The 25,666-nt window shown below is 45.7% G+C and overlaps 1 protein-coding gene across 1 annotated transcript in view; it reads left to right on the top strand.

The window, feature by feature from the left end:
• The window catches only part of nav3 (neuron navigator 3), a 188,476-nt gene that overhangs the window by 32,689 nt on the left and 130,121 nt on the right, over nt 1-25,666 (top strand). Inside the window, exons 2-3 of the mRNA XM_084573281.1 lie at nt 19,105-19,222; nt 21,942-21,994. Of these exons, the coding sequence (XP_084429407.1) occupies nt 19,105-19,222; nt 21,942-21,994 (171 nt within the window). The remainder of the gene's footprint in view (nt 1-19,104; nt 19,223-21,941; nt 21,995-25,666) is intronic.

Below are 25,666 nucleotides of genomic sequence, written 5' to 3' on the forward strand. Positions count from 1 at the left end.
GGTAATGGAACGAGATCAAAGCGGGGATTTGTAGCATTTTGTAACAGCAAGGACATAAAGCTACAGTAGATTTTAGGAACACTCTGTGTATCTTTCGGCTCAGCTCCCAGCGTGACATTCACCTTTTATTTCCTTACATTTTTCAGTGTGTTTGATTCTTAGAACCGAAGCTGGATGAGTGGCGAAACATCTTCAGTGTCTTTCAGATTATTATTTTTTTTAAATACCACGACCTGGATGACTAAGAATCTTCACAGACATCCACTACTAAGACCAAACACGTCAGGGTCTACCCAATAATGGGGTCTAGGACAAACATCTGTTTCGGGACCCCATCAAAAAGCATCTGAACCCCACACCTTTCCAAAACCTTAATTCCAAACAAACAGAATACACCACCTTGCTGCAAAAATTAGGTAGAAGTACAGAGATGACACTGTTTGAAAGAGTTTAACTTTCAGTGAGAGTTTAAAGGAACTACTGATTTTTACAACCTGGAACTTATTTCTGGCATAAAATACGATTGTTTACTCAACCACATAACTTTTGTGTCATTTGTAGTCGTTTGTCAGCTATTTAGATCTGTGTATATCCATATAGTGGGAGTGACTGGGGCACCGAAACACAGCCGCTAAATAACGCATTATTTGCCGCAAAACTCGTTCATTTTACCAATATTTTATTATCGTACGCTAGTGCTATTCCCCGTTGAGTCCGGAGTTGCCTGTTATCATCCGGGCTCTGTAGATCGACCTACAGACTATGATGTCATCTCTGAGCGCTGCGTGCACCCGCGACGGTCGGCTTGTTTACCTGTAATTTGCTACTGCTATGGTTCGTTCACAACCTCAGCATCGGAAAAATATTCAGCCATGTTGCAAAAAACTAGCAGTAGCAAATTGCAGGTAAACAATCCGTGCGCGTGGCGCTCAGAGATGACATCATCCAGGTCAGAAGACATCATCCGGGGTCTGTACATTGACCTACAGACCTACAGATGATAACAGGAAACTCCGGACTCAACGGGGAATAGCACTAGCGTACGATAACAAAATATTGGTGAAATGAACGGGTTTCGCGGCAGATAATGTGTTATTTAGAGGCTGCGTTTCGGTGCCCCATTCACTCCCACTATATGGATATACGCTGATCTAAATATCTCCCGAACAACTACAAATTACACAAAAGTTATATGGGTGAGTCAACGATTACATTTTATGCCAGAAATAAGGTCCAGGTTGTAAAAAAACAGTAGTTCCCCTTCAAGTCTTGAAATAACGACTTTCTCAGTGCTTTCATATGAAATGGTTTAAGGAGTGACTGTTCAAAGATATGCAGCATCATTCCAGTATTTTGGCAAATGTCTTTTGGACGGAATAGCTCCCTGTGTTTGCCTTGTCTGAAAAGACCGATGGCAGTCATCTACAGCACATCCCACTTTTTTTTTTAAAGGTAACCCAAGCCAATCATTTTGGTCTGCGCCCATCAGCCAGGCCCTTGATATTTTTCAGTCCGAGAGATTTTCAACTGACGGCAGAACACGGTGACTGGCTTTGTTGTTGACACTGCAGCGGAAAGGTCAGTCCACAAATCAAAGCAGCCGTGCGGAACGCGCCGCTATTAGAGGCAGATTATGTTCTAATGTAGCAGGTTCAGTTGGAAAACTAATTTACTCCTGCCTTTGCAGTGCCCCATTTGTCTGAAGCCCCCCTACAACATTAAAACATTAATGACCAACTTTGCTTAGACAAAATCATATCACGTGCACCAGCTGGACATTGCTCACTTCACTGAATAATGAACTTGAGATAATGATTTTTTTTTCTTCTTTTTTTCATTCCTGAAGCACTTTCGAATTTCACACTTTATCTGCTGAACCGCGGGCTTCTTTAAGAGACGGATTATTACTTGGGAACAGGCACTTACTGGCTGCCTCTGCATTATTCTTCCTCCAGTGGCCTGCAGATGTGGCTGGATCACCTGCTTGTAATTCAGTGGAGGCTCCCGCACTTGAGTAGATACTTAACACTCCCTATCACCATCGCTCCTCTCCACTGGTCGGGAGATAAGAGTCCTGATAAAGGATTCACTGCTTCCTCTCCTTATCTCACCTCCTCTGCCTCTTGGCCTCTGTTGGCCTCAGTTCTTCTTCCACATCCATTTCATCCAAGTTATTTACTTCAGATCGTTGGCTCATTTGCTTTTGATATTGCTGGTAAATGTGAGCACGGTTGTTTACTATGTGATCTATTAAGAGCAGGGCTGTCTGTAAGTTTGCTGTAACTCGAGTCTTCTCTAGCAAGAAGTCTCAAGTCGGTCAAGAATACTCATACCCCTGTCATACTTTGTGCCTTTCAGATAATAACAGTGACTAACCGTTTCCGGTAGCTGCTGGTCAGTCATCCACGGAAGCCTGGAGGAATTATGCTTCCCATATTTGACAATGGAAACATGCTCTTTTAATCTTTGTCTTTTTCTTATAACTGATAAGCCAAAAAGAGTGTTGGACAGGATACTCTAATGATGGCTTAGCTTACAGCCCACTAAAAGTGTCTCAGTAAAGTGTTGACTTTATCCACACTCTTTCCAAGGTCTCATTTTTTTGGGATGGATTTTGCTTCCCCTTCAAGGTCTTGTGATTTTTTTTTTAGGCTTTAGAGCTCATATTGATGTTGAAAAATCTCTTTACAGCTGTGGAATTCCTGGATTTCAGCGCATACAAAAACTCTCAGGATTGTTTTCGAATGGGGTTCGCAAGTTAGTAGAAAGCAGCCTCTCCCTGCAAGGCGACCAGTCGATGCGCTGCACTGCCAAACCCCGGGGTTCTGCAGACAGCGTGTGCTGGCGTGAGCTCGCAGTGCACCCTGGGAGCACGGAGCAAGTTTGCTCAGACGTGCGTTTGATCAGAGCGTTGCACCTCTTGTGGATTTTTTTTTTCGTCTTAACGAGGGAACACAAATCAATCAGTGTTGAATGCAGGGACCGTGTCCAAGTTTGCTGACTCCACGTCAGGGGAACCTGGCAGGTGTGCACTTGTAATTTCTCTCTTCATTACATTGTTCGCCTCTCAAAACCTTGATGACAGTGCTTTTTTGGAGTTTAACCACTGGAAATTGTTTTTTAAGCTCAAGGGAGTGGGCTAATTTCTCAACCACTGAAAGAAAAATGTAATCCCTCTTTTCACGTGGCATGAAAATCGCCCAAGTTAGTTCGCGTGAGTTTGTTTTTCTTTTTACGTTGCTGTTATTGTTTTCGTGGTGTTGCGAATGCATACGTTTCTGGCCCCCGGTGGGACTTGAACCCTGGCAGTGTTAGTGCCTTGATTGGGCCCCTGATCTCCGGGAGGAATGGGAGTTGAAGTGAGCGAATAGGAGGCACATGGTCATGCTCTTCATCCGTGCCGAAAGCTGCAGTCCAGTCGTCCCTTTGATCACTGGACGCTGATTATTAAACACGGGGCCAAAAACTTGATGTACGTTAATCAGCATCAGAATACGCGGACTGTACTTCCTATTAAATATGCGCATTTTGGTCAGTGCCTACATCAAACACTCTTACGCTATACTTTGATCCTCAGTGCCCAGAAATGATGTTTAATTTATGTATTTATCCCTTGGAAAGGATTCAGGAAACGGTAGAGTGTCTTTTCGGTGGTGCTTAAGACTTCTAATTGCCCTGTTTAATGGAAGTTAATGGAAGAGAAGTTGTTTACTGTACTGTAGCTCGCTTTCATCGAAGTATCCCTCCAAATCAAGAAAGGTTTCTTGTTGAGACCGTCTGACTTTACTTGGAGCGTGGCTGAAATATTCAGATCCAGTGCAAGAGGAGGATCTTCGGAAGATGGGTCGAAGACAGGGGAGTTTTCTCGATGGCCGCCGCCAGTGTTCAGTGTCCTCAGTTACTCCACAGTGCAGCCTTTCATCAGTATTTTTGGACTCCGTCTAACCCAGTCTCTGATCCTCAGTATCCAGCCTTTTTATTGGGCCTGTCCCGTTGACTCTGGGTCTAGACACAGGGCAAATAGACTGGAAAAACGCTCGCTGTCTCGTCCCAGACACATCTCTCTCAATCACCCTCACTCCTCGGAGAGAAGAAAAGTTTCCCCGCTCTGCTTCCTCTGACCCCTCTTCTTTCTTCTTCTTCGCTTCTTTTTGAAATTCTCCGAGCTCCCCCCCCCCGCCGGCCACCCACCCTCGCCCCTCGAGGGGGTCAGTTACAAAGTTGTCCGTCATCGTTGTGGACGTTAATGTTCTGTTGTCTCTGGCTTTGACCCTGCCGGTGAACTGAAGCTGCTGTCACTCTAAATCCATTAGGGATGGGTCATAAATAATGGTGTCAGCCACTGGGTTTGCGTAACCTGATCACACCATGTCTCGCCCCTGGGTTCTGTCTGCAGAGCCGCCACCCCCCCCCAACCCACCTCGCCCTTTCTCCCTTGAAAGATCCGGGGCAGTAATGGAAGCTAATGGGTGCCCAGCTTAAAACAGGGCAGCAACAGAGGGGAGGGGTGCTGTTAACACTCAGTTTGATGGAGACCCTTGAGATTTGGATTTGCTAAAATGTTCTCCCAGCTTCCCCTTCCTAACACGTCGTGTCAGATAAATTGCAGACAAAACAAGGCTGTGGGGGGAAGAGATCTAAAAATATTGACGGTGGCATCACTTCGCTGTTTCACTCTCTTCCGACGGCTTGTTTCTTCCTGCGCGCTCAACTCCTTTGGATGCACTTGAAGTTGCGCCGGGACAAATTGGCATGGCTCACCTCGACCATGCCGTGCCCGAGCCTCCTGGAGCAAAGGGTGCATGTGTTATTTTTCTGCCCCGTGTCACTACCAAACAATAGAACTCAGGAGTGTAAGGAACGAAATGATGGGGAACTGGAAAGTCAGGGCCATTTGTCAGCCTGTGTGGAAATAGCCGTTTGCTTTTTGCCCTTGCTGGAAGTCCTGCAGGTTCACTCATAAAAAAAACAATAAAAAAAACAGTTTCCCTTTCTTTCCCTTTGTTCTCCTTCACTTGGTTCTCTTCCCGGTCTTTTTGACAGCAGGTGTTTGTCCCAACTTCAAGCACTTAATGTTCCTTTAACCCTCTAACCTTGACCTTAACAATGGAACCGAGTCTAATTGCAAAACAACTTCTAAAAATATACTTCTTTTCTTATGCTATTTTGATCTTCTATGACTATTTAATTGGTGCAGAGACACTCATTCATGCACACATACTGTTTCCTGCCTTTTTTTTTCTCTTTGGTTGCCGCTTGACCCATTTCTGTTGCTCTTGAACACACATTTACACACAAATACACACGTACTCTTGCCTTTGTCTGGACGTTGTTTTTTTAGCTGCACGGGGGCCACTGAGGAGTGGAAGGATGAAGCTATGTTAGTGACTGTGTCAAGGGAGAGACACATGCAGAGGGGACGGGGGGGGGGGGGGGGGGGGGGGGGGCTGTTGCTTCATGTCGCCAGCTACACTGTCAGGGAAACCGGCGAGGAAATCCTAAAAGCGGCATCGGTGGAAGTGCGTTTCTGGCTGCGTCCAGGCCCCGTGCGTCTGTCAAGACGGGGCTATTTCCCATTTGGCAAATGCAGCTTCTCAGGTCATTTCTTTTAGAATAGCAAAAGGAGGAAATCCTGACAGAGTGCAGACTGAGTGAACTCTAACCTCTGTTGTGACAGCTGCATAGAGGGGGAAAAAAAAAGTTTCAGAAAGTATGGAGAGAAAAAAATAAAGTTGTGTTATATAATGAAGCAGTGATCCAGCACCATTTTCACTATTTCCTGACATTTTATAGACCAAAAGATTCATAGAGTAATCCAAAAAATAAAAAATAAAAAAAGATGATGAACATCTGCTATTTGCAGCCCCGGTAGCAGCAGAAGCAGCGGCAGTATATTAGCAGAACCGCAAGTAGTATTTGATCGATAGCCTCAATTGGAAATCTCTTTGTCATCAAAACACAAAAAAAAAACAATCAACACATATGAAGGTGTAATCGATCAACACCAAGCGGGGAAAAGAAGCGGCTGGGGGAAAATGCCAACGGTGAGACTCAAGGCAGGAATGGACGGCCCGCAGCCTGAGTGAAAGTAGAAGACACTTGAGTGAAAAAACACTCAGTGACTCAGCTGTAGTCACCTGTGATTCAGGGCCCAGTCATGGACCACCGGCCCCAGATGTTAAGGCCCCAGACGCTTACAGTAAATGTGGCGATTGGTGGGTACAAACATCCCAGCTAACCACAGACTACAGTTAACTGGTGTTGTTGCCTCGCGTCTGTGTAACTCTTTGGCGGCTGCTCATTGCATAAGCTGGACTGTTACTGGAACTGGGTAGTGAGGTTAGGTCTGGGTTCTATGTTTGTCATCGCACGGAAATGATGCGGTTCGTTCCAAATTCTCCCTCGAAAAACAGTTTATGAACAGTTTAATTATAAGGTTTCTAAAAAAAAATAAAAAAAGGAGGTGAGGTGGTGGTTGATTGATTGCCATCGTAGATTTTGGCCACTCCAACCTGTAGATAAGTACCTCTGATAGCACAGAGTGAAGATAAGGATGCGTCGTTTATCTAACCCTGTGTTAGTAGCTCATTACCCGATTAGCTGCTAATTTTGCCGCTGCACTGCAAAGTGATTTATGAATGAGTGCAAAATTTACATGGCTCAGTTTTGACTCAGCTGTTGGATCTATTGTAAACACCGCAGGGGATTAATGACGCTATCGCCGCCGCAATGAGTCAATTAATGATCAAGATCCTTTTCTCCTGGTCTGCAGGTCCCTCTACTGGTGCCAGCACAGAACTGGAACACCCAGCACTGACTGATAACCACTGTGTCAGATGATTGAAAATGTTTACTAGCAAAAAAAAAAGAAATTAGGCATTCTGAAGGTGTTCCATCTCCATCCTGAAGTTAAATTATGCAAAAACTCTCTTTAAGCACTTGAAAGAAAGGTAGTAATGTTATCTGTTAATAGAAGCTGATGAGATTTCAGGCCCTGTCCAGGCGCTGAGAGTGAAGGAGGAGCTGCATGTAGCTGAAGTCAGTCAACCTCATTGACCCTGCCGACAGCACCGTCAGACAGCCAACGCGTTTAATTCAGTCCCCGACTCCAGAATGTCGTGACCCCGATCTCCACCACCCCCTTGATTCATCCGCCGCAGCTCGCACACACCTCTCGTTACCGCCTCTCTTTCCACCGTCGCTTTAATCAACTGATGACTGTAGATGGGTGTGAGGGAGGCGTAGAGGTCGCGGAGGGTGCAGGGTACATCAGTTCTCACACAGGGAAATCAACAGCAGGGGTGCGACGTGGAAGACCTTCACAGACCTTGGTATTTGGGCAGAATCATTCATTAATTAATCTCGGTCTGAGACGGAGGAGTGCGGTGAATACGGTAAAAGTAAATTAGTTTGCTTAAATACGCCAGCTGTGGCCATAAATCTGTGAGCTTGAACTTTGTCCATATCAGCTTTCTCATTTTTTCAATTTATTTTCCCGAGGATTATCAGTGTCATTAAATATGCATAACGACCGCTGGTGTAGTTGAACAGTTGAGACAGATTAAAAAGTTCCAAATAAATTGAATTTTCAATATTTTTTTTTAAACCACAGGAGACATATCCAAAAAAAAATAAAATAAAAAATATTAAAAAGTAAAAACAGATGCCTTAAACTTACTTATATCACCTGAACATAGCGCACTTCACTATGTGTACAAAAGTGAGGTTTGACACCTTCTAAAGGGAAATTCCATGCATTATGACCGTCGGTGCTCACAGATCTTTTCCTTTAAGGTCTGGTTTATAGGTTATGGCTGCAGAGAACACGGGGAAATATGCCTCATTACTAACCAAAAAGCCAAAGCCGCTCCTGCTTTTGAAGTGGCCGACCGTTTTGGCTTTCTCTCTCCGACGGCGATTGACAGATGATACTTGAATGACTCATTAAGTTCATTGGTGCGCCGTCCGACCGCCGGCAGCTCCACAAAAGGCAAAAGTACTGTTGATTCTGCTGCTGCTGCTGCTGCTGCATGGGGAGGCTGACGGTTAGTGAGGTGGAGCCCTCTGCTGGTCAGACAGGGGAAGGCTGAATGAACATGTGGATGTTGAGGAGCTGGAAACAACCTGTTATCAACCTTTGATTAACATGATACCCACTTATATACACATTTGTGTCTAGATGCCACAGTAAAACAAGCCAGAAGATAGAAACAAATTGCTCTTGAGAAAAACAAATATTCCACAGAATGACATGATAAATAAGTAAAACACACTTGAGAAAAACAAATGTATGTTTATATTATTGCACAGACTGATAAATGCCTCGAAATGAAGACAGATGTATTGTCCGGAGCTTGTAGGTGGTCCTTTAGGTATGAAGGAAACTCAACAGCAGAGCTAAGAAATGCTGATGTTGGAAAGTCTGAGTGCTGCAAGGACAAAGGACCTCCGGAAGCGCTCCTTCTTGCACTGTGGGTGCAGAAGGAGGCGCTGATTGAAGGAGCTTCCTGAGGTCATAACAGTGTCATACAGGTGCTGAGAGGAGTTGCTTTTTGGATCCATCAGATTAGTTCGTTTTAGTTCTTTACCTGTGCAACGAGCGGCATTTTAGTTGTTCTCTGTGTCAGGTTTAGCAACTCTGGCTCGTCCGACTTGTCTGATAATCACGAAAACTTGTGTCTTTAAACTTTAAACTTTGGAAAAACTTCCCACTTTTCTGGCTGGTGATTGATAGAGCGCCGAGGCCATGTCTGAAATGAGAAGTAAAAGAAGACAGAATGATTTATTTCACTCTGCCTTCACAGAACAACTTCTACAAAACCAATATTCAGGCACCGTCATATCTTATTACGGCGGCTAAAGACCCCGCTCATATTCTCGGAGTCACTCGTGTACGAAAACAATCAGGAGTTTAGCAGGCGGATTGGGTTCGCTAAGTGGTCAGGCGTAGTGTCGCTGTCCCGCACTCGTCCTCTGAGAGGCTTGTTAATAAAAACGGGCCGGGGCTCCTGGCAGTCTGGCCGGCACCCAATCAAAAACCCATTAATCTGGCGATCTACATTAATTTGTTTCTCAACAAGCAGATGGCTGTCCCGATTGAAACCAAACAGACATGTGCTGCGTGCTGCATATAAATGGGCTTATAAATGGGCTTTTGTGTGCAAACAACAAAGGCCAGATATGTCCAGTGGGGCTGATACCTGATGGAGGTTTTAGCAGTTGGTGGCCCTCTGATAGCATACAGGGCTTAGTAGACCGTGTTCACCACAAGCCACAAATCTACACAACCTTTTGACCTCCCATCTGCGCTGGCCTGATAACACACCCCTCGTGTCCTCGCTGCCGCCTTTACCTTGCCGTTTGCATCTCATCAGAGTCGGTTTTACTGCAGATCTGATCACAATCATCGTCCAGGCGCAGTTGTTTTATGTGTAAGTGATTCCAAATGAAGCATATCTGATGCTGTCAACTAACCAGAACTAGTGAAAGTCAGCAGCTGAGTCATCTTGATTTAGATTAAGAACAGTACGTGAATCAGATGCTGGGAGGAAGCGTGACTAATCCCAGCAGTCCAGCGGTGAGTCACACGGATCACGTCCGAGTGCCTTTTCATTGGAAACAGACTGGAGAATAATTCAAACCCTCTGGGGGGGGACACTTGACACTTGATTGTGGCAGTCTGGTTGTCATCACGATAAGGCTCCGTGTGTTTGCATCTGTAACCTTATATTTCTAGCAGAGCTTCTTCTCTCTGCACCAGGGACAGCTAATCACATGGTAGCCTGTTTGCCTCCCCTGATTTATTTGTGTGTTTTGGAGTGGGCGGAGCCTGCAGAGGTCTGAGGGAATGATTACACATCCCTGTGGCATCCCAGAATAGACGGGTGTCGGGGCGGAAGCGGCGGGACTTTTGTTGAGGCCTCCGAGCAGGAACGTTTTTATGACCACAAGCCCTCAATTAGGGTTGTTACAGCTACAGTGAGGTGCACGGCAATCGAAGCCAGGAGAAGGAGCTCATCTTACGAGCTACACAGCTAATCAACACAGGGCCGTCTCCGCAGGCTTCTCTTCTAGAGTGTTTCAACGGCACACAAATACCTGCTGGCGATTTATCACCGCCGGCTGGGGCCACACGTCATTATCACAGCCAGCCAGAGCCAACCTGGATCGGGGGCGATAAATATTTCATTTTTCTTTCCTTTTTTTTTGTGTCCGGATGAAGGTTTATTGTGAAGCGTGACTCGGTGACGTGAGACAGGGCAGAAAATGTTTGGGAAGCTGCGCGCGGCTGACGGCGCGAGCGTGTCTGTGTGTGTCCTTTAAGAGCACCACGTCTGGATCGGGGGGGGGGGGCGGCGAGGCGGCGGGCCAGGCGCTGCGGTTGCCACGGTAAAGTGACATACTGTTGGGGTCTGTGTGTGAGAAAAGGTCTCGTAAACAGTGAAGCGAGGATGCATTGTGTGTGTGTGTGCCTGACTGCTCCGGCATCTGTTGCGGTCTACACGTTAAAGGCGGAGGTGATGGCTTGTCTGGAACGTCTAGTCATATGACTGAAAATGTTTTTTTGAATATATGACTGGTGTTTCTCCATATAACGAAATACAGTATATATGAAGTGACTTTATTTGGGGAGTATGGGAAGATCTATTCCTTCAAAATAAAAGCCTTTTCCACACTCAGTCATGCTTGAACTTTGAAAAATTTGCGATTTTTCCATTGTGTCAGTATGAAAACTGACGCCAGGTCATGGTATATCCTCAAAAACAAGCTGAAACAAGGGCAACTGGACTTGTAGAATTTCTTGAAGACGTTTCACCACTCATCCAAGTTGCTTCTTTGGTTCTAAAAAACTAGTGGGGAGTATGAACCTCACCTGACTAGGGTCTTTTAACAACCAGATACCTACCTGTAATTGGAGCAAACTGCAAGTTTCAGATGGAGAACCCCAGCTGATGTTCCTGTTCAAAATCCCAGCTCCGTATCGCTGTTTCAGAACAGAAGAAGTAGAGATACATTATCAAAAAACTCAAATTGCCCTCGTTTCAGCTTGTTTTTTTTGGCTGTAGCAAATATCCACATGTTGCCTTTTTGTTGCGCTTCCAATTCCGTTTCCACCGTTTCACCTCTGGTCAGATCTAAATGACCCGTTAGGCCTGAAGATAATGTCTGTCGTCTCTGCCAGCCTCTCTGGTCGAGGCTGCGTGCAGAGGGAGGAAGCGTGTTAGAGGATGTGTGTTTGGAGGTTGAATACAATTACTCCAATCTCGTGTTCCATCATGTAAACACAAATCAGCCGCTGAGCACAATCAGCGCCGGCTTCCGTTTTGCACCGAATCCCCATCTCCTCCAGCAGTCCGTTTCAGCTCCATTGTGCGGGTTAAAGCAACGGCACGTAACAGATTCTCAAGTGTTGATGCTCGCAGTCGCAGTCGCGGGCTGTGTGGTGCTGTATTAGGGCTAGCAGACGGCAGTGATTTAGATGCGTCCTTCATGCTCCAGGCAGGCTATGAAACAGAATGATAAGAGGTGTTTCAGCATTTTTTCCTGGCTGGAAATGATGAAAAGCTACTACATGTAATAATACCCCTGTGTGCTACCTTAAAATGTTGCTGCTTTGGCAAATGATTGTCCGTAATTGGTGCTTGTAACCACTGACAGTTTATCAGATTGGTCAACAAACTCATCTCTTGTCTTTCATTCCTGTCTGCTTGCCGCTCTCTGTCTCTAAATTGTGTTTGTGCTCATCTGTCTTCAAGCTGTTTTGGAGCTGTCAGTCCTTTTCCTGTTTTTCTCTTCCTCCTCCTCTTCTTCTTCTTCTTCTAACCAGGCTCTCTTTCTTTCTGCCTCCCTCCCTTCGCTCTTTGGCCCTCAGCCCCCGCTGCGCTGCAAGAGATCAGCGCTGACTGACGTGTGCGAGCGCATCCAACGCAGATAGTGTGTCCAAGCTCTCTCCCAGCCGTGCAATTATGTCATTTTCTGCTCAGGGTTTCCCCCGAAACGACAAAGTGGCTTGGCCCGACCGTGGCACGAGAAAGTGATGACTGAAAGTTTCGTTTTTTTTTTTTAGCAGTTTGCGCTTGTCTTTCTGTTATCTGCTAATCGCGGTGAAGTCATTTGGGCCGAAACCAAGCAGGAAGTTTGGCCCGGCACCGGTTTAAATCTTCTAGAATGGCTCGGAAAACGCATCGAATTCACCCTCGTCGTCTGCTCCGGCTCTTCAGCTGCTACAAATGCGTCCAATGTCTGGCAAAGCAACTGCTCAATGAACTTAGCGGTTCAGAACTATGCAGCAGGACCTTGAAACTGACATGCATACCTAATTAGGTTTACTTGGAAAAGATAAAGCCAAGCAATGTGATGCACACTTAATAAGCTCTCAGGAAATGTTGAGTAAGCCTTTGGCTAAGGAGTCAAAGGAGTTTTGTTCTTGGACAGAAAATTTAACTGACATGTTTTTTAGTCTCTTAAGCGCGTAAATTGATCATTCACTGTTGCGTCGTGTTGTCTCGCCTTTGTTCTGATTTGATTGCTGTTTTATCAGTCTGTGTAAAACAGCTTTATCATTCCTGTAAACACGACTGAAGGCTTCTCTCAGGCCCAACTCCTCAGGCTTGGCTGTGATTGACAGTTGGCTCGACAACAAAGGTGCCCCGCGCTCGTCTCATTCCGAGGCCTCCAGACTTCGCTGCGGGCCTGCCTCGTGAAATTGTTGTGGAGAACGCCGCCGTGTAAATACGCGCGCGCTTTTTGATCTCCTGTCGCTTGCGCCAGGCCACAGAGTCTTGAGCGTACGATTTGTATATTGCCGGCGTAAACTTCCCACTTGGGTGTTTGCAAGATTGAGAGTAAAACCACTTTGGAAGCATGCCTGCTGCTATTACCTCTGGATTAGGTGGGTTTGAAGGAGAGTTTTCTCTCCCCAATCCCAGGAAAAGATAATGATGGTTTGAGAAGGATTTATTGGAGAGAACACCAAGAAGGTTTAATGGTGGAAATAGCTTCCATGTGCTTCGATAACACAGTTGGACATGGTCAATAGCGCCTGCTCCTGAAGGATTTGCTCCGAAGTGTCGTGTTTTCCCTTTACTTTGACTTCTTCAGTAGAAAGCGGATGATAAAAATATGTCAAGGGTTGTATGATTCATTGTTTTTACTGACTCTGGGGAATTGCTGTCTAGATGATGCTTGTCAGAATATAAGTCTGGTAGCACGCCATTTGGATTTCACCGTGGGGCATGTTTCAATGCCCAAGTGATTTGATTAGCGCAGCAGATCTTTGCAGAAGCATAATCATTTATCAATGGAGTGCTTCCAGACCAGCATTCCAGCACAAAACATTGTGGCTTGGTCTAGCTCCAGGCTAGTCTTCGTGCACAAGCTTTATTTCGGTCTACTTTGATCTCGGCAACTTCAGGACAAATATGTTCAGCAGTTGGTGTTCATGTTTTGGCAGCCAGGGACTATGCACATACTGTATAAGCGCTAACCTCTAAACTCTCCAGCAGAAGTAACTTGTTCTTTCACACATTCGAAAGAAGAAATTGTCAAAATCTGTTTATTTGCTTCTTCTCAGAGATCACCTGTTAGTGGGACATCCCAGCCACCAGTCTTTGTGGGTATCTGATTTTTTTTTTCTGCCTACCACGCTCCATAAACTGTGTTGTCAGCCACACCGCCATCCGATCCGAGCTCTTTCCGTCCCTCCATCACTCCTGGTGCGTCGTGAACCAGAGATGGAGGCGAGGCAGACGATCGCTGAGGAAGCCCCATCGCATCGCGGCGCTATCGATTCCGCTGGCTCGTCTCTCGTTTAGTTAATGCGACTTCATGTTGTGTTTAATTACATTTAGGACCCATGCGGGAGCAGCGGCCGTGCCAAGTTGTGGTTTCCGAGCCAGTGCAGCCGCAGAAGAGACGTCTCCTCTGGCTAGCCTGTTTCAAACGGCATTACACAGCTAAACGTCCTCCAAGTGATTGTATATATGCTCAGACTCCTTGGATGCAATTAAGCTCTTAATTCATTAGACAGCTTTGGAATGATGCCCTAATTAAAGAGCCCATACATTAGGAGTCGTTCAGAGCGAGTGCATTAGGAAATACAGGGGAGCGAATGCAGTCAGACTTCTTCTCTGCTCCATCTCCTCTCACTCCAGCATCTCATCTTTCTCCTTTTGCCCGGCTCCCCCCGGAGGTTGAGCGGTGCCACTGCAGGCTCTGCCAATAATACCTGCGTAGCTGTAGTCACTGCATTGTGATCAGGACTGTTGGAGGCAGTTTATCTGCTCCGGGGTAAGGGCTGGCTTTTTAGCTGCGTCTGGGATCCCTGGCGCTGAGTGGACAGGTCCACAGAGCAGGTAGAGAAAAAGAGGAGAAAGATACCTCATGTGGCATCAATAAGGATAACATCACCACAGAGACCGGACTTCTGCTGATTGATGCTGGCTGCCGAAAGAGAGAAAGAGGAAGGAAGGAGGGTGGGAGGGGTGGAATCAGTGTGTGTGTGTGTTTACTTGTGTATGAGTAGCTGGAGGATTTGTATGTGCATGTGTGTGTTTGCAGTCTCATCCAGCATGTGTGTGTGTGTGTGTGTATGATGTCAGTAGTCTCGGTCAGCACCTCTGAAGGTGGCGTTGCCGCTGATGCTTTGCCTCGGTCGTAGCGCCAGCATCTGCTTCCCAAAGCAATTGGGATTCAGAGAGGAGAGGTTAACGAGTGCAGGGGGCTGTCAGACTCAACTCTGAGCGCCACTGAGGAGTCCCGAGGTGAGTGGATCAGCGAGTCAGCGCTCACACGGGGACAGGAGGCAAGCTTCTTGAAAAATGTTCCTTTGATGTGCGCGCTTTGTCGGAAAGCTCGGGGATGGGAGGGGAGGAGGGGGGGGCGCCCGGGCGGTGAGAGCGCGGGTGACAGGTGATAGAGGTCCCAGGTCAGGTTTGAAGCCAGGACTTCACAGAGAGTTAGAAGCATGTTTGATTCTTTCCCTTTTTTTCTGACTAAACTTGAAGTTGGAGTGAGACACAGGAAGTCTTTGTTCCCTTTTTGTCTTCTCTCATGTTTGCCATGCTTTCTTTGAGCTCCATGGAAGTTTATTTTTCCTTTGTAATGTTTAAACTGATCTGTTGGTAGTGTATTTCTGAAAATGCCCAGACCTAGATTTGAACCGTTGCTCCTCTGTCTTCTGCGGTACGTGGCAGACCATTCCTGCAGCTGTTTCGGTTCAGATTGGTGCAATTTTGGCTTATTTCTTTAGATGGATGGTAGATTTTTATTCCACTTTGATTGCAGTGTTAAACAAAGAAATGTGAACCAATTGCACGGATTCAGTGAGTTTGGCTGGAAACTTTATCTGTCACTGTGAAAGTCCCGAAGAAGTAAATCAAGTTTGCCGGACACGATGGCTTTTACTTCCACACCTTGACATGTTTTGGTTTTAAAGTGAATCTTGGCGCGCACGCTGCTCCAAAGTGGGCCCAAAACAATCATAGAAGTGACTCAACGTTACAGAGTGAGCTGTCAGATGCTTGGGCTTCTTCAAAACGCACATATAGAACATTCCTGCGACCAGAAAATGATTTATTTTCTTCACCGAAAATAACTTGAACGCCGTGAAGAAAAAGTAAGCATGCAAGCAGTGTTTTATTTTAAGAGAAATCTGCTTGATCTTGGTGGAAAATCCTGCCCAGATTTATCAAGTGCCTGCACTGCTTAGCAACGCCTTAATTACATCAGGTTTGAACTGCTGAACTGAATGCAATCACAAATTGGTGTTCATTCTTCAAGCGTTGCAGGGGTTTTTGTTTGAGTCCAACCCAAAGCCAACATTTACTTAGCGTTGACCGGCTCGTTTGATCTGTTGTGCATTCCTTCACATTGGGGGCTTTGTGCCATCCTGTAAAACAAGTATTCGCAAACAACAGGAGAGTGTTTGCACAGAACAGCATCTGAAAATGTCTGCCTTGTTATTGTTACGCTATGTGACACTGAATTGTCCTACTGCGCTGCAGTTCCTCCATGCACAAGGTTTACAGCTCAGATGCAAATACTGTCGGACCTCCAGGCTGGACAGGTGATACGCGCAGCAACCCTGAAAATGTGTTTATATCGGAATCTTATCCCTCCTGGAGCGGCAGCAGATGCAGAAGCAGATGGCTGCTTTAGCCAAAAACTCCCCCAAATTGAATTCATCTTCTGGATAGCACACCTTCCTCAAGGTATCCGAATTACTCCCTGTGTCCTTTCCTTAGCTTTGGTTCTCCCAGAATCATGCACCTGTTTTTGTGCGTATTTTCAATTTGTGGCTCGCTGGGATGGAAGTTGATGGGTAAAAGCAAAATGCAATGAAAACAGCCAGGTAGATTGAGATGTACATAGAACTTCACTGAAACATCCACAAACAATTTTGCTCAACTGGAAGAGTTCTGTGTGGGGCGATGGAGAGACAGTGACTTATTAGACCAAGAACAAGTACTTATATCTAAGTACTTGCGGATACCTGGTACCAATACAAGAGCCCACTTTAGCTCAATGAGACTGTACTGTAGCACCAGGCTACAAGCTATATGTATGTAGTACGTGGCGTTCTGGCAAGCCAGCATATCTCGCTTACAGCTTTTTATAGGCAGGTTGAGCCACCCCTGAATGTCCAGGTAGAACTACAGCTAAATACTTCTCCGGGCCATTAACAGACGACTAACCTCTATTTTCTTCTTTTGGGTTGAAGGCCGTTGGCAAAATCAGTGCGGAGGTACTTTACCGTTCTGTTGTTGGTTACGTATTGTAACCCGAGGTTCTGTGAGTATATGGGTAGGATCTTGCTGTAAATTGGTACATTGTGTCTGAGCTGTATTACAAGTACAAGTCTGGATATATGAGCGCAGTATTGGACCCGATACTGATTCTAGTAGTAGTATGAAAACATTCTGTCTAAAGGTGCGCTGCATTTGGATGTTTCTCGGAGGCGTTAATCCGCTGTTCCGCCATTCAAGCAGGAGGGAGAGGAAGACAGAGGTGCATTGTATGTCAGTGCGAGGTGGCTGCTGAACAATAAAACAAATCAATCTCTTTGCATCCTTCTCCACTTCGCCCCAGGTCCCCACTTGCATGCGCACTGTTACAATCTAAACATTTGAGCAGCTTGTGTTTAAGCCTTCGTGAAATTCCCCGCAGCCTGGTGTGACTGTAGCTGTCAGCAGGAGACACTTCACCCACATTTTTCTCTCCCGTTTGTTTACTTGCCCCCCGATGGGATGTGGTTTGCATTTACAGTTCTGTTTTGCCAGTGTTTTTTTGCATTTAAATGTGTGTTCCCCCTATGACTGCTCTCATTTTTCCGGGGTTACGCTTTACGACTTCTCATCATGGAGAAAGTCGCTGAGGGAAACCACAACAGACGCAAACTTATGAGAGGCGGCTACTTTAAAAGAGCAAGCTTCCCGCTTTCGAGACAAGAAAGGGAGCGGGAGAGAAATGCTTTTAATTGAGAGCGGTGTGTGAGGTAAATGAGGGGAAAAAGGATTATTTCATCATGAGAAATGGTTAGGTTTTATTAGGGAATTCCTCCGGAAATTTCTACCATTTGAGATGCTGAGAAAACTCATTATAAACACCCAAACTTCATCAGAAAATGTTTTTTTTGTTTTTTTACCTTGAGGGACTTTTTTTAAGTGTCAGCCTCCCACCCTTGTGGTAGATCTCATGTTACTAAGGAGACTTTCACCATTCAAAGTCCATCACGCTGCTCAGACCCGCATTGCTGTTTGTTTTTTTATAAAAAGATCCAGCAATAACAAGAAAAGTTTCAACAGACAGTGCTGCAGAAGTCAAGGTCTTTGTACGGGCTGCTGCAGATATTTGTTCCGTCCCTGAGTCCAAGGTCAAGCGCAACAGAATTACCTATCTGCATCTGGATGAAATGCACACAGCAAAAACTCACAGATAAGCGGGCATGGGCAAAGTTTTTTTGTATAACCAATGTTTCCGAGATGAAGGACAGCCCTTCGACTTCATCGGCCCTCGATCTTTTGCATACGCCTGCTCTCCTGCGGCCCGCACTTGGAGGCCAAATGTGATTCACGTCTTTCGTCTTCGGAGCCCGGCGAAACCGCAACAGCTGTCGCGATCAGTCTGTCCCCAGACGGACAAAGCGTCGCTTATCAGTTGGCTCACGGGCTCTAATGAAAGATAAAGCGGCTGTTAAGAGCTTTAGTTGACAATACAAAAGATTATTCAACGTGCTGCTCTTCCGGCTTTGATGGATACGGTTAGGAGAGTACAGCTGTTGCTGCAAAACGCCACGACCAGTGATTCATTCATTCATCCAGTAAGTGACTCATTTCAAAGAACTGGAAGGTCGCTTTTAAATATTGTTTCCACTTTTGCTTTGTAGTCCTCTTGTAAGTCCTGTGTCGGCATTTGACTTCCCCACAGTGTTCTGAGAATGTGTCTGTTGCGTTTAAATTTCTTAGCACGCCATAGAGCCAGCGCATGTGAGAGACTGTGCTTCGTCCTTCGTGTGGATTGTCTGTTTGCTTTGAGCTCAGGCTGTCACCTTGACGTCAATCTGATGTCAAAATGTTTGGCGGAATCATTCGTGCATCCCTCAGAGGAAGTTCATAAACGGCATAATTCTCCGGGTTGTCCTGAGGGCTGAGGCCTGAAGAAATATTTGTGTTGGAATAGCTCTTTGGATCTCTAAGGAACCTGAATGTCCTGACAAGCAATGCTTAGGAGGACGTCCACCACTTCCTTCTTTTACACTATTAATTGTGCAGTTTGGTTATTCCATCTTAACTTTTCAACACTGGCCCGTCTACGCCTCTCTTTCCCCTCCATCTTGATATTTTTTTGCGAAAACGAAATGCAGATATGAGAGCTTTGCAATGACACGACTAAGACACCAAAGTCATCCTTGTTTTTTGTTTGTTTTTTTATCTTGACATCATTAATCTAGTTGCAGTTCATCCTCTGCGTCTTGTATGGCCCGACTACTAACGACTCGTGTTAAAACCTCCCAGTGTTTGTCTCACACACAAACGCCTCCTTTTCTATCGCTGTTATTGTCCTGAGCGCGCACTGACGCAGAGTGTTCTTGTGCTCTTCCTGCAGATTTACACAGACTGGGCCAATCACTACCTGGCCAAGTCCGGCTGCCCGCGCCTCATCAAGGACCTGAGCCAGGACGTCACCGATGGAGTCCTGCTGGCACAGATCATCCAGATCATAGGTAGGCATCTGTTACGCACGCGTGCACCAACACACGGCTGTGCGCGAACCGCGGTTCCGTATTCGTGTTTTAGTTAATTAAATTTGAAGATTCTTTTCTCCTTTTTCAATCAGCTGCATCCTGCTTGATTATCATGACAGGACAGAAACACAGGCTTATGTGACCCAAACAGTGTATATTGTCACTTCAGTCATAAGTATCAATATTTAAAAAGGATTATTAATGATATACAGATGGATAAACCCATTTATTATCAGCTTTATTAAAACACTGCTTGTGTACTTGAAGCGACCACCCACTCTCTCTCTTCTTTACACACACACACACACACTGTTTGGTTTTTGTTGTGGGAAGTTGGAGCGAAGCTGTGGCTCAGCCTGATATTTGGGCCAAATCGCAGCAGCTCTCCCTTGTTCCGGGTGCCGGGCGAGCTGCAGCAGCGGAGATCTATGACTGTGACACCCAGGGGTGCAGAGTCATGCGTCTCCCGCTGAAACCTGGAGAGTCTCAGCTTCTCTCTCCCTCCCTCCCCTCCGTCTCTGCCTGTCGCTGTGTAGTTGAACTTTTTCTAGGTCTCTCTCACTCCCCATGTCTTGCATTCTTTTCTCTGATCTCTCTCTCTCTCTCTTTTTTCTCCTGCCCCCCCCTCTCACTGTGTCTCGCACTTGCTCTCACTAGTGCAGGGTGGTGAAACATTACTCAGCAACGCATTGCAGTAATATGATTACCTCTTTCAGACTAGTGAAGAGATTCAAATTGAAAGGCTCTAATCTTATTACGAATACAAATCCCAGGGGTGCTCAGCCACTCTGACATTTTGGGAAGAGGCAACTTTTTTTTTTTTCTAAATCCGCAGGAGCTAGATGGACAGATTGATTGCAGACTCTGTCTTGTGGACAGCCTCTCAGCGGCGCATTAGCTTGCTGCTGCAGCAGCGGGAGTGGGAGATGACTATTTTCCTGACACAATGGAGTAGATCTCTTTGGGATGCACGGAAAAAGTCTTATGCCCCGACATGAGAGTTATGTCTCATGAGCTGCGAGCGGAGACTGGGACTGATGATTGACTGGATGGGGTGGATGGAGGGTCAACAAAGCCACACTTGGCTTTGCAGTGTTCCCATCATGCTAGATTATTTTTTTTAAACCACAACCACCAGTCTTTATCTTAAACTAGCTTTAATTAAGTAATTTTTAACCAAAAGTCATGGCTGTCTGACGTCAATGTCATCCTGACATTGTGCAGCAGTTTGGATGACAGTTGCACAAACGTCTGGTTGCTTAGTTTGAATGAGCTCCTGATAAGCCTGTATTTAGGTTAGGTTATGAAGAGAGGATTTCTGAAGCGACGTGCTCCCCTGATGCCTCAGTGAATATGCTCATTGGCGTCTTGCTGAGCCCGTGATAACAGCACAGAAATAAAATATATGAGTAATTTATTACCATTTATTTTCAAGTAACTTCCCCAGCAGTATCTCTTACATAATCACTGTATTGTCTGACACTTTTCTCTCTCATATTATTTTTTGCCCATCATATATTTTTTTCCTCATGTCCCCAACAAAACTTCCCTCTTTCCAGGTCTCCAGCTCCGTCTGTTTATCGCTCTCTCACGCACAAACCCATTTTCCTGTCTGTTGCATATGCTGCACTTCTTTCAAACGACGTGTGTCACCTTAATTTTCTTTCTTTTTTCCCTCTACAATGGAGTTCAGCATTCACTGGCTGGCCGGCTCACTCACTGGGCGCATTCTAACGTAACAGTCCTGCTGTAAATCTCCCCTCGTGACTGCTCCAACCTTCAGTTTATGTAGAAACAGCGTCAGAAAGGTGGTGATTCAGCTGTGTGATCATCGTGGAGGATGTAGTTTGCGGTGTTGTTAAACTGGATTGAATTAAAAAGTAATGTGCTTCTGTTCCTTAGCCTTGGCCCTCTGACACCAATGGGGTTGTCAAAATAATAGGAACACGTGTCGGTACAACGCAGTACAATCCAATAGTACTACAAACCACAGTTGAATCAACAGCTCTGTCAGTTATTTGAAACTAATGCTGAATACTATGACGTTCATGAAGATGGGATTTAGTGCAGGACTGTTATATTAGAATGCATTTGTTTTTACTAGTGTACCTAATGAACTGGCAAGTGAATGTTTACATGTATATTCATCTCAGTGAGTTATTGGAAGAAGAAGAACTGTTATTAGTAATAATAATAGGTAAGAGAACAATAGAGAACATGGAGTTATACTAGTTATAACACAGAAAACTACTTTCATGTTCTCTTCAGCCCCCCCTTCTCTCTCTTTCCCCTCTCTCTCTCTCTTCTCTCTCTCTCTTTCCCTCTTTCCCCCTCTCTCTCTCTCTCTCTCTCTCTCTCTCTCTCTCGCATTGAAACTTTACCCTCCCCGCTCACCCAAACAGACAATGAGGCCAAGCCGGCCTGTCAGTAACTCTCTGGCGGCAGCTGACAAATTAGGCAGCTTTGCTTCCCAGACCTCTCCTGCGTCGCTCTGCACCTCGGCTCTCGCACTCGCACGCTCTCACGCACACGCACGCGTACTCTCCCCCCCCCCCCCCCCCCCCCCGCTGATCTCGACGGAGGTTTCCCGCCGGACCCGTGCACCTGAACTCAGAATGCACTGGACGCGGGGACGTCGCAGTCCGGTCCCGGGGTCCACGGCACAACTCTAATTTCTTCCATTTCCTTTCTCACGCAGCGAATGAGAAGGTGGAGGATATCAATGGCAGCCCCAGGAGCCAGTCGCAAATGGTGAGTGCGCTTCAGTCTAACTTCAGTACTCAGACTCATCCATCCTTTAAAGCTTTGTGGCGTGAATTATGTTAATCAGGTCTTCTCACTGTTCTGCCTTTGAGTTGTAATGGAGTTTTGCAGTTGCAGTCTTTATTACTGACTGACTGAAAATGAGAGCTGCAGTGAAATGCATTTACATTCCTATGTTATGGGGATTACACACAGCCAATGCCGTTATACGCAGATGAAGTTACATTTGGCAGCAGTTAAGTGATGCTCTCATCCGCAGCTACTGTCAACACCACAGCATCCTCTGAACGTCAGCAAAACATTCAGAGGATGTTTCTGTGTTAGAAAATGGAATTGTTAATCCCTTCGTTTGAGTTTTCAAAACTATATGGTTTGATTCAGGTGATGAAGAGATGAGAGAGTTTCATGCATTCCTCCAGTGGCAGAGAGCCTTTTCACTTTTTTTGTTGCGTTTGTTGGTACTTTTACTTGAAACCACAGTGCAGTCCATTCAGTTCCTCCTCTTCATTCAGCGCTCTCCAACGAGGAAAAGTTACACCAGTGGGAATCCATGTACGCCCTCAACGTTGGCTCTGATTCTTCCTCTAATCTTCGGTATCAGGAACTTTTCTTGGACGCTTAGTGGAGTTTATATATTTCTTCTAGACCACCAGAGACGTGAATTCATAGAACCCCAAATCACTTTAGTTTCTTTGACACAGTCTCTGCCGTGTTCTCACTCTGTTTCTTCAGTTTATTTAACCAGCAATCATCAGGAACCGATAGGGATTGGTGCTTTTAGGGATGTCACCATAAAGAACCCTGTGAAGGCAGGGTGAAGTTCCCTCACCAACAACGTTTTAGAGGCAGAATTTCAGGCTGTACTGATCTTGGAAAGATCTGCCGGGACAATCAAACCGTTTGGGTGGGCTTTATGTGGTGACGAACAGAAGAGTAACAGCAATGTAGTCATACATCTGACCACCATGGAGTTGAATTTGTTCTCCTATCCCATCTGTTGTAATTGATATTAACAACAAAATAGCTTTACAGTGAGAAGCATACAGTTCGTTACATAAGTTGTTGCTCTGATTGATTCTGGGACTATCCAGCACAGTCCCAGCAGAGAAAGTTTCTTCTCTGTATCAGTTGAAACACGCCCTATCATGAAATCCAAATGAAGTGTCGTCAGACTCACATTCTCATAAGAAGTGAATCTGGCTATGTCAGGCTGCTAGTATACTGCAAATATATATATTTCTCTGTGGACCAATTTGGCAAGAGCTTGGATCTGTGTCATTTATATGTAAAAGTACAGGACCTAAGTGCTCTTTGATCCACATATGGTACCTTGCAACACTAAAACAATATTAATGAGCACCTTTATATTATTCAAAAGAATAAAACTCAGGAAGAGTGCACAGATTTCCAAACTCATAAAGACTGGACCCTACGGTTTATATGCAGTCTCATTAGCCTGATGTAGGAGTCTGGTAACATGCCATTTGGATTGTGATATTGGTGTGATTCGACTGATACAACAAAAGCAAATATCCCTGCATGCACTTGGATAGTCCTACATCCAGTCAGAGTCATTTTGTTGTAAATAAACTCAACTCCACGGTGCTCAAATGATGTGTATCACTACGTTGCTGGTACTCTTCCGTCCATCACCACATGAGATTGGCCCGGCAGATCTTCGGCGGAGCATAATCAGTTCCAAACGGAGCGCAAAAAAATTGTGAGGTGGGAAGTTCTTCTTTTTGCACTTTTGATCTCAGGCTGCCAATAAGAATCATTTCTGATCGGATACAATCACAAACCATGACCACCTTTACTTCTCAGACAGCGATGACTGGTTTAACCGCATCACCACTTGACCAGAAAATGCTCTTAGAGCCATGAGAAGTTCAGACCTTACCATTTTTGACTGACTGTGCCATTCCCAATAAGCTGCATTTCTGGCTGAAATGTGGCGGGGCGATGTTAACCCCCCCCCCCCCCCTTCTGTTAATGAGATGACGGGCTGTGTAACCGCTGATTGTCGTCACTGTGAGATAATTGCCCCTTTACTTTAACTGGAGTTGACTAAGTGTTTATGCTGCGTTGGTTTGCCCTGGCATCTGCCCGCCTGCCATTAAAAGTGACTAAAGCTGTTTCAGTTCGCTTTCTGGTCCTGACATTGTGTGTCTTTTGTGTGTCAGTCTTCCTTCCTCTTTGTCGTCAGATGCGAGAAGAGAGCTTGTGCGTTCATTGCGCCGTTTCGTCTCTCCGCAGACATTGTCCAAGTAATATGCGTCCACTAATACCTCGGTAACTGCTCGGTTTTAACAGATGACCACCAGACAGGCGAGGTCAATTGATTTGATGAGCTCTCTGGGGACATTTTAAGAAAGTCGGGGTTCCATCCCTGCAGTGAACCAGAATGTATTTTATGAGTGGTTTCACACGTTCGGCGCAGTTTTCAGCTGTTTTATTTTTTCCTCCGTGGTGAGTCCAGCTGCATTGGAAGCAGTCTGTGCTCGAAAAACAACATTAAATAACCAGGAAGGAAGAAAATGTCATGTGAGCCCTAAGCCTCAATGTTAATGTGAGTTCATAGGGTCAGGGCAGGGCCAGACCAAAACCAGAAATATACTCCTATAAGTTCCTTTTTCTTGTCACATAAAGTGACTCCAGAAAGAGCTGAGTCTGAGGCATCGGTCACTAAGGGCGAGCTGCTGCAGCCCTGCAAGCATGTGGCTTGACACGCCAGCGTCCACTGTGTGTGTGTTTTTGTGTGTGTGTGCGCGCAGTTTGCTCTTTGTCTCAGTCGCTCGCTAAGCCCATTGATCCGCCACCTGCTCTGCCCTCGGAGGGTCCGGGCCGGCTTGGGAAAATGAAGTTTGAGGAAGCGCGGTTGCTTATATTGTGGAGCGCGAAAGGGAAGGAAACATCTGAGACACGCATAGAAACGCTGCCACAAAGATCCAGGGACGCGGTTTGGAACGACCTCGGCAGGTACAAAGGAACAATTTGCAAAAGTGGCTGGGTTGGCGACGAGTTCGCATCAGGATGTTTGACTAGTAGAGTGTAAAGTTGGTGCAGAACCCCCCCTCCTATTCTACACGAACACAGATTTAATACATGAGTTAATTACGTTGCGTGGACGGTGGAAGCAGCTACGAATGTGTGTGCAGCGTCCACGATATACAAGAAACGACAGCCTGTTTTGGGGTGTAATCATCATAAACTGAATACTGTGGTGTTTTATAATGCATAAAATCGTATTTCTTCATTAAACCTGTGGGACACCAGAGGACTGCAGCATGGCCAGAGCCATCCATCATGGCAATTGGATTGCTCAGTGTGCGTCCGTGTACTGCACTGATGACATGAGACTTGATGCCTGCAGCTATTGTTTCTTACGTAAAATGACGCGCTTCAGGCTAGAAGTCTTTCTACCCTAAGAGATAAACTTGATGACACGTGAACGCATGGCTCTCCGAGTGCAAAAGTATTAAGTTTGGCTTGTTTATACCGTGAGCTTGAACCCTGATATCAATCTGAATCTTAAGTTACTTACTGACAACCTTCCCCCCGTCCTCAGATAAACCACAGCTATTATTTTTTAGACTCTTAGCAACACAAGCTGGGAAGTTTGGAGACGTTCCACCGGTCACCTCGCACCTGGAGTTTAAA

This window comes from Chelon labrosus (genome assembly GCF_963514085.1).
Source record: "Chelon labrosus genome assembly, chromosome: 23".
In the NCBI taxonomy this organism is placed as follows: domain Eukaryota; kingdom Metazoa; phylum Chordata; class Actinopteri; order Mugiliformes; family Mugilidae; genus Chelon; species Chelon labrosus.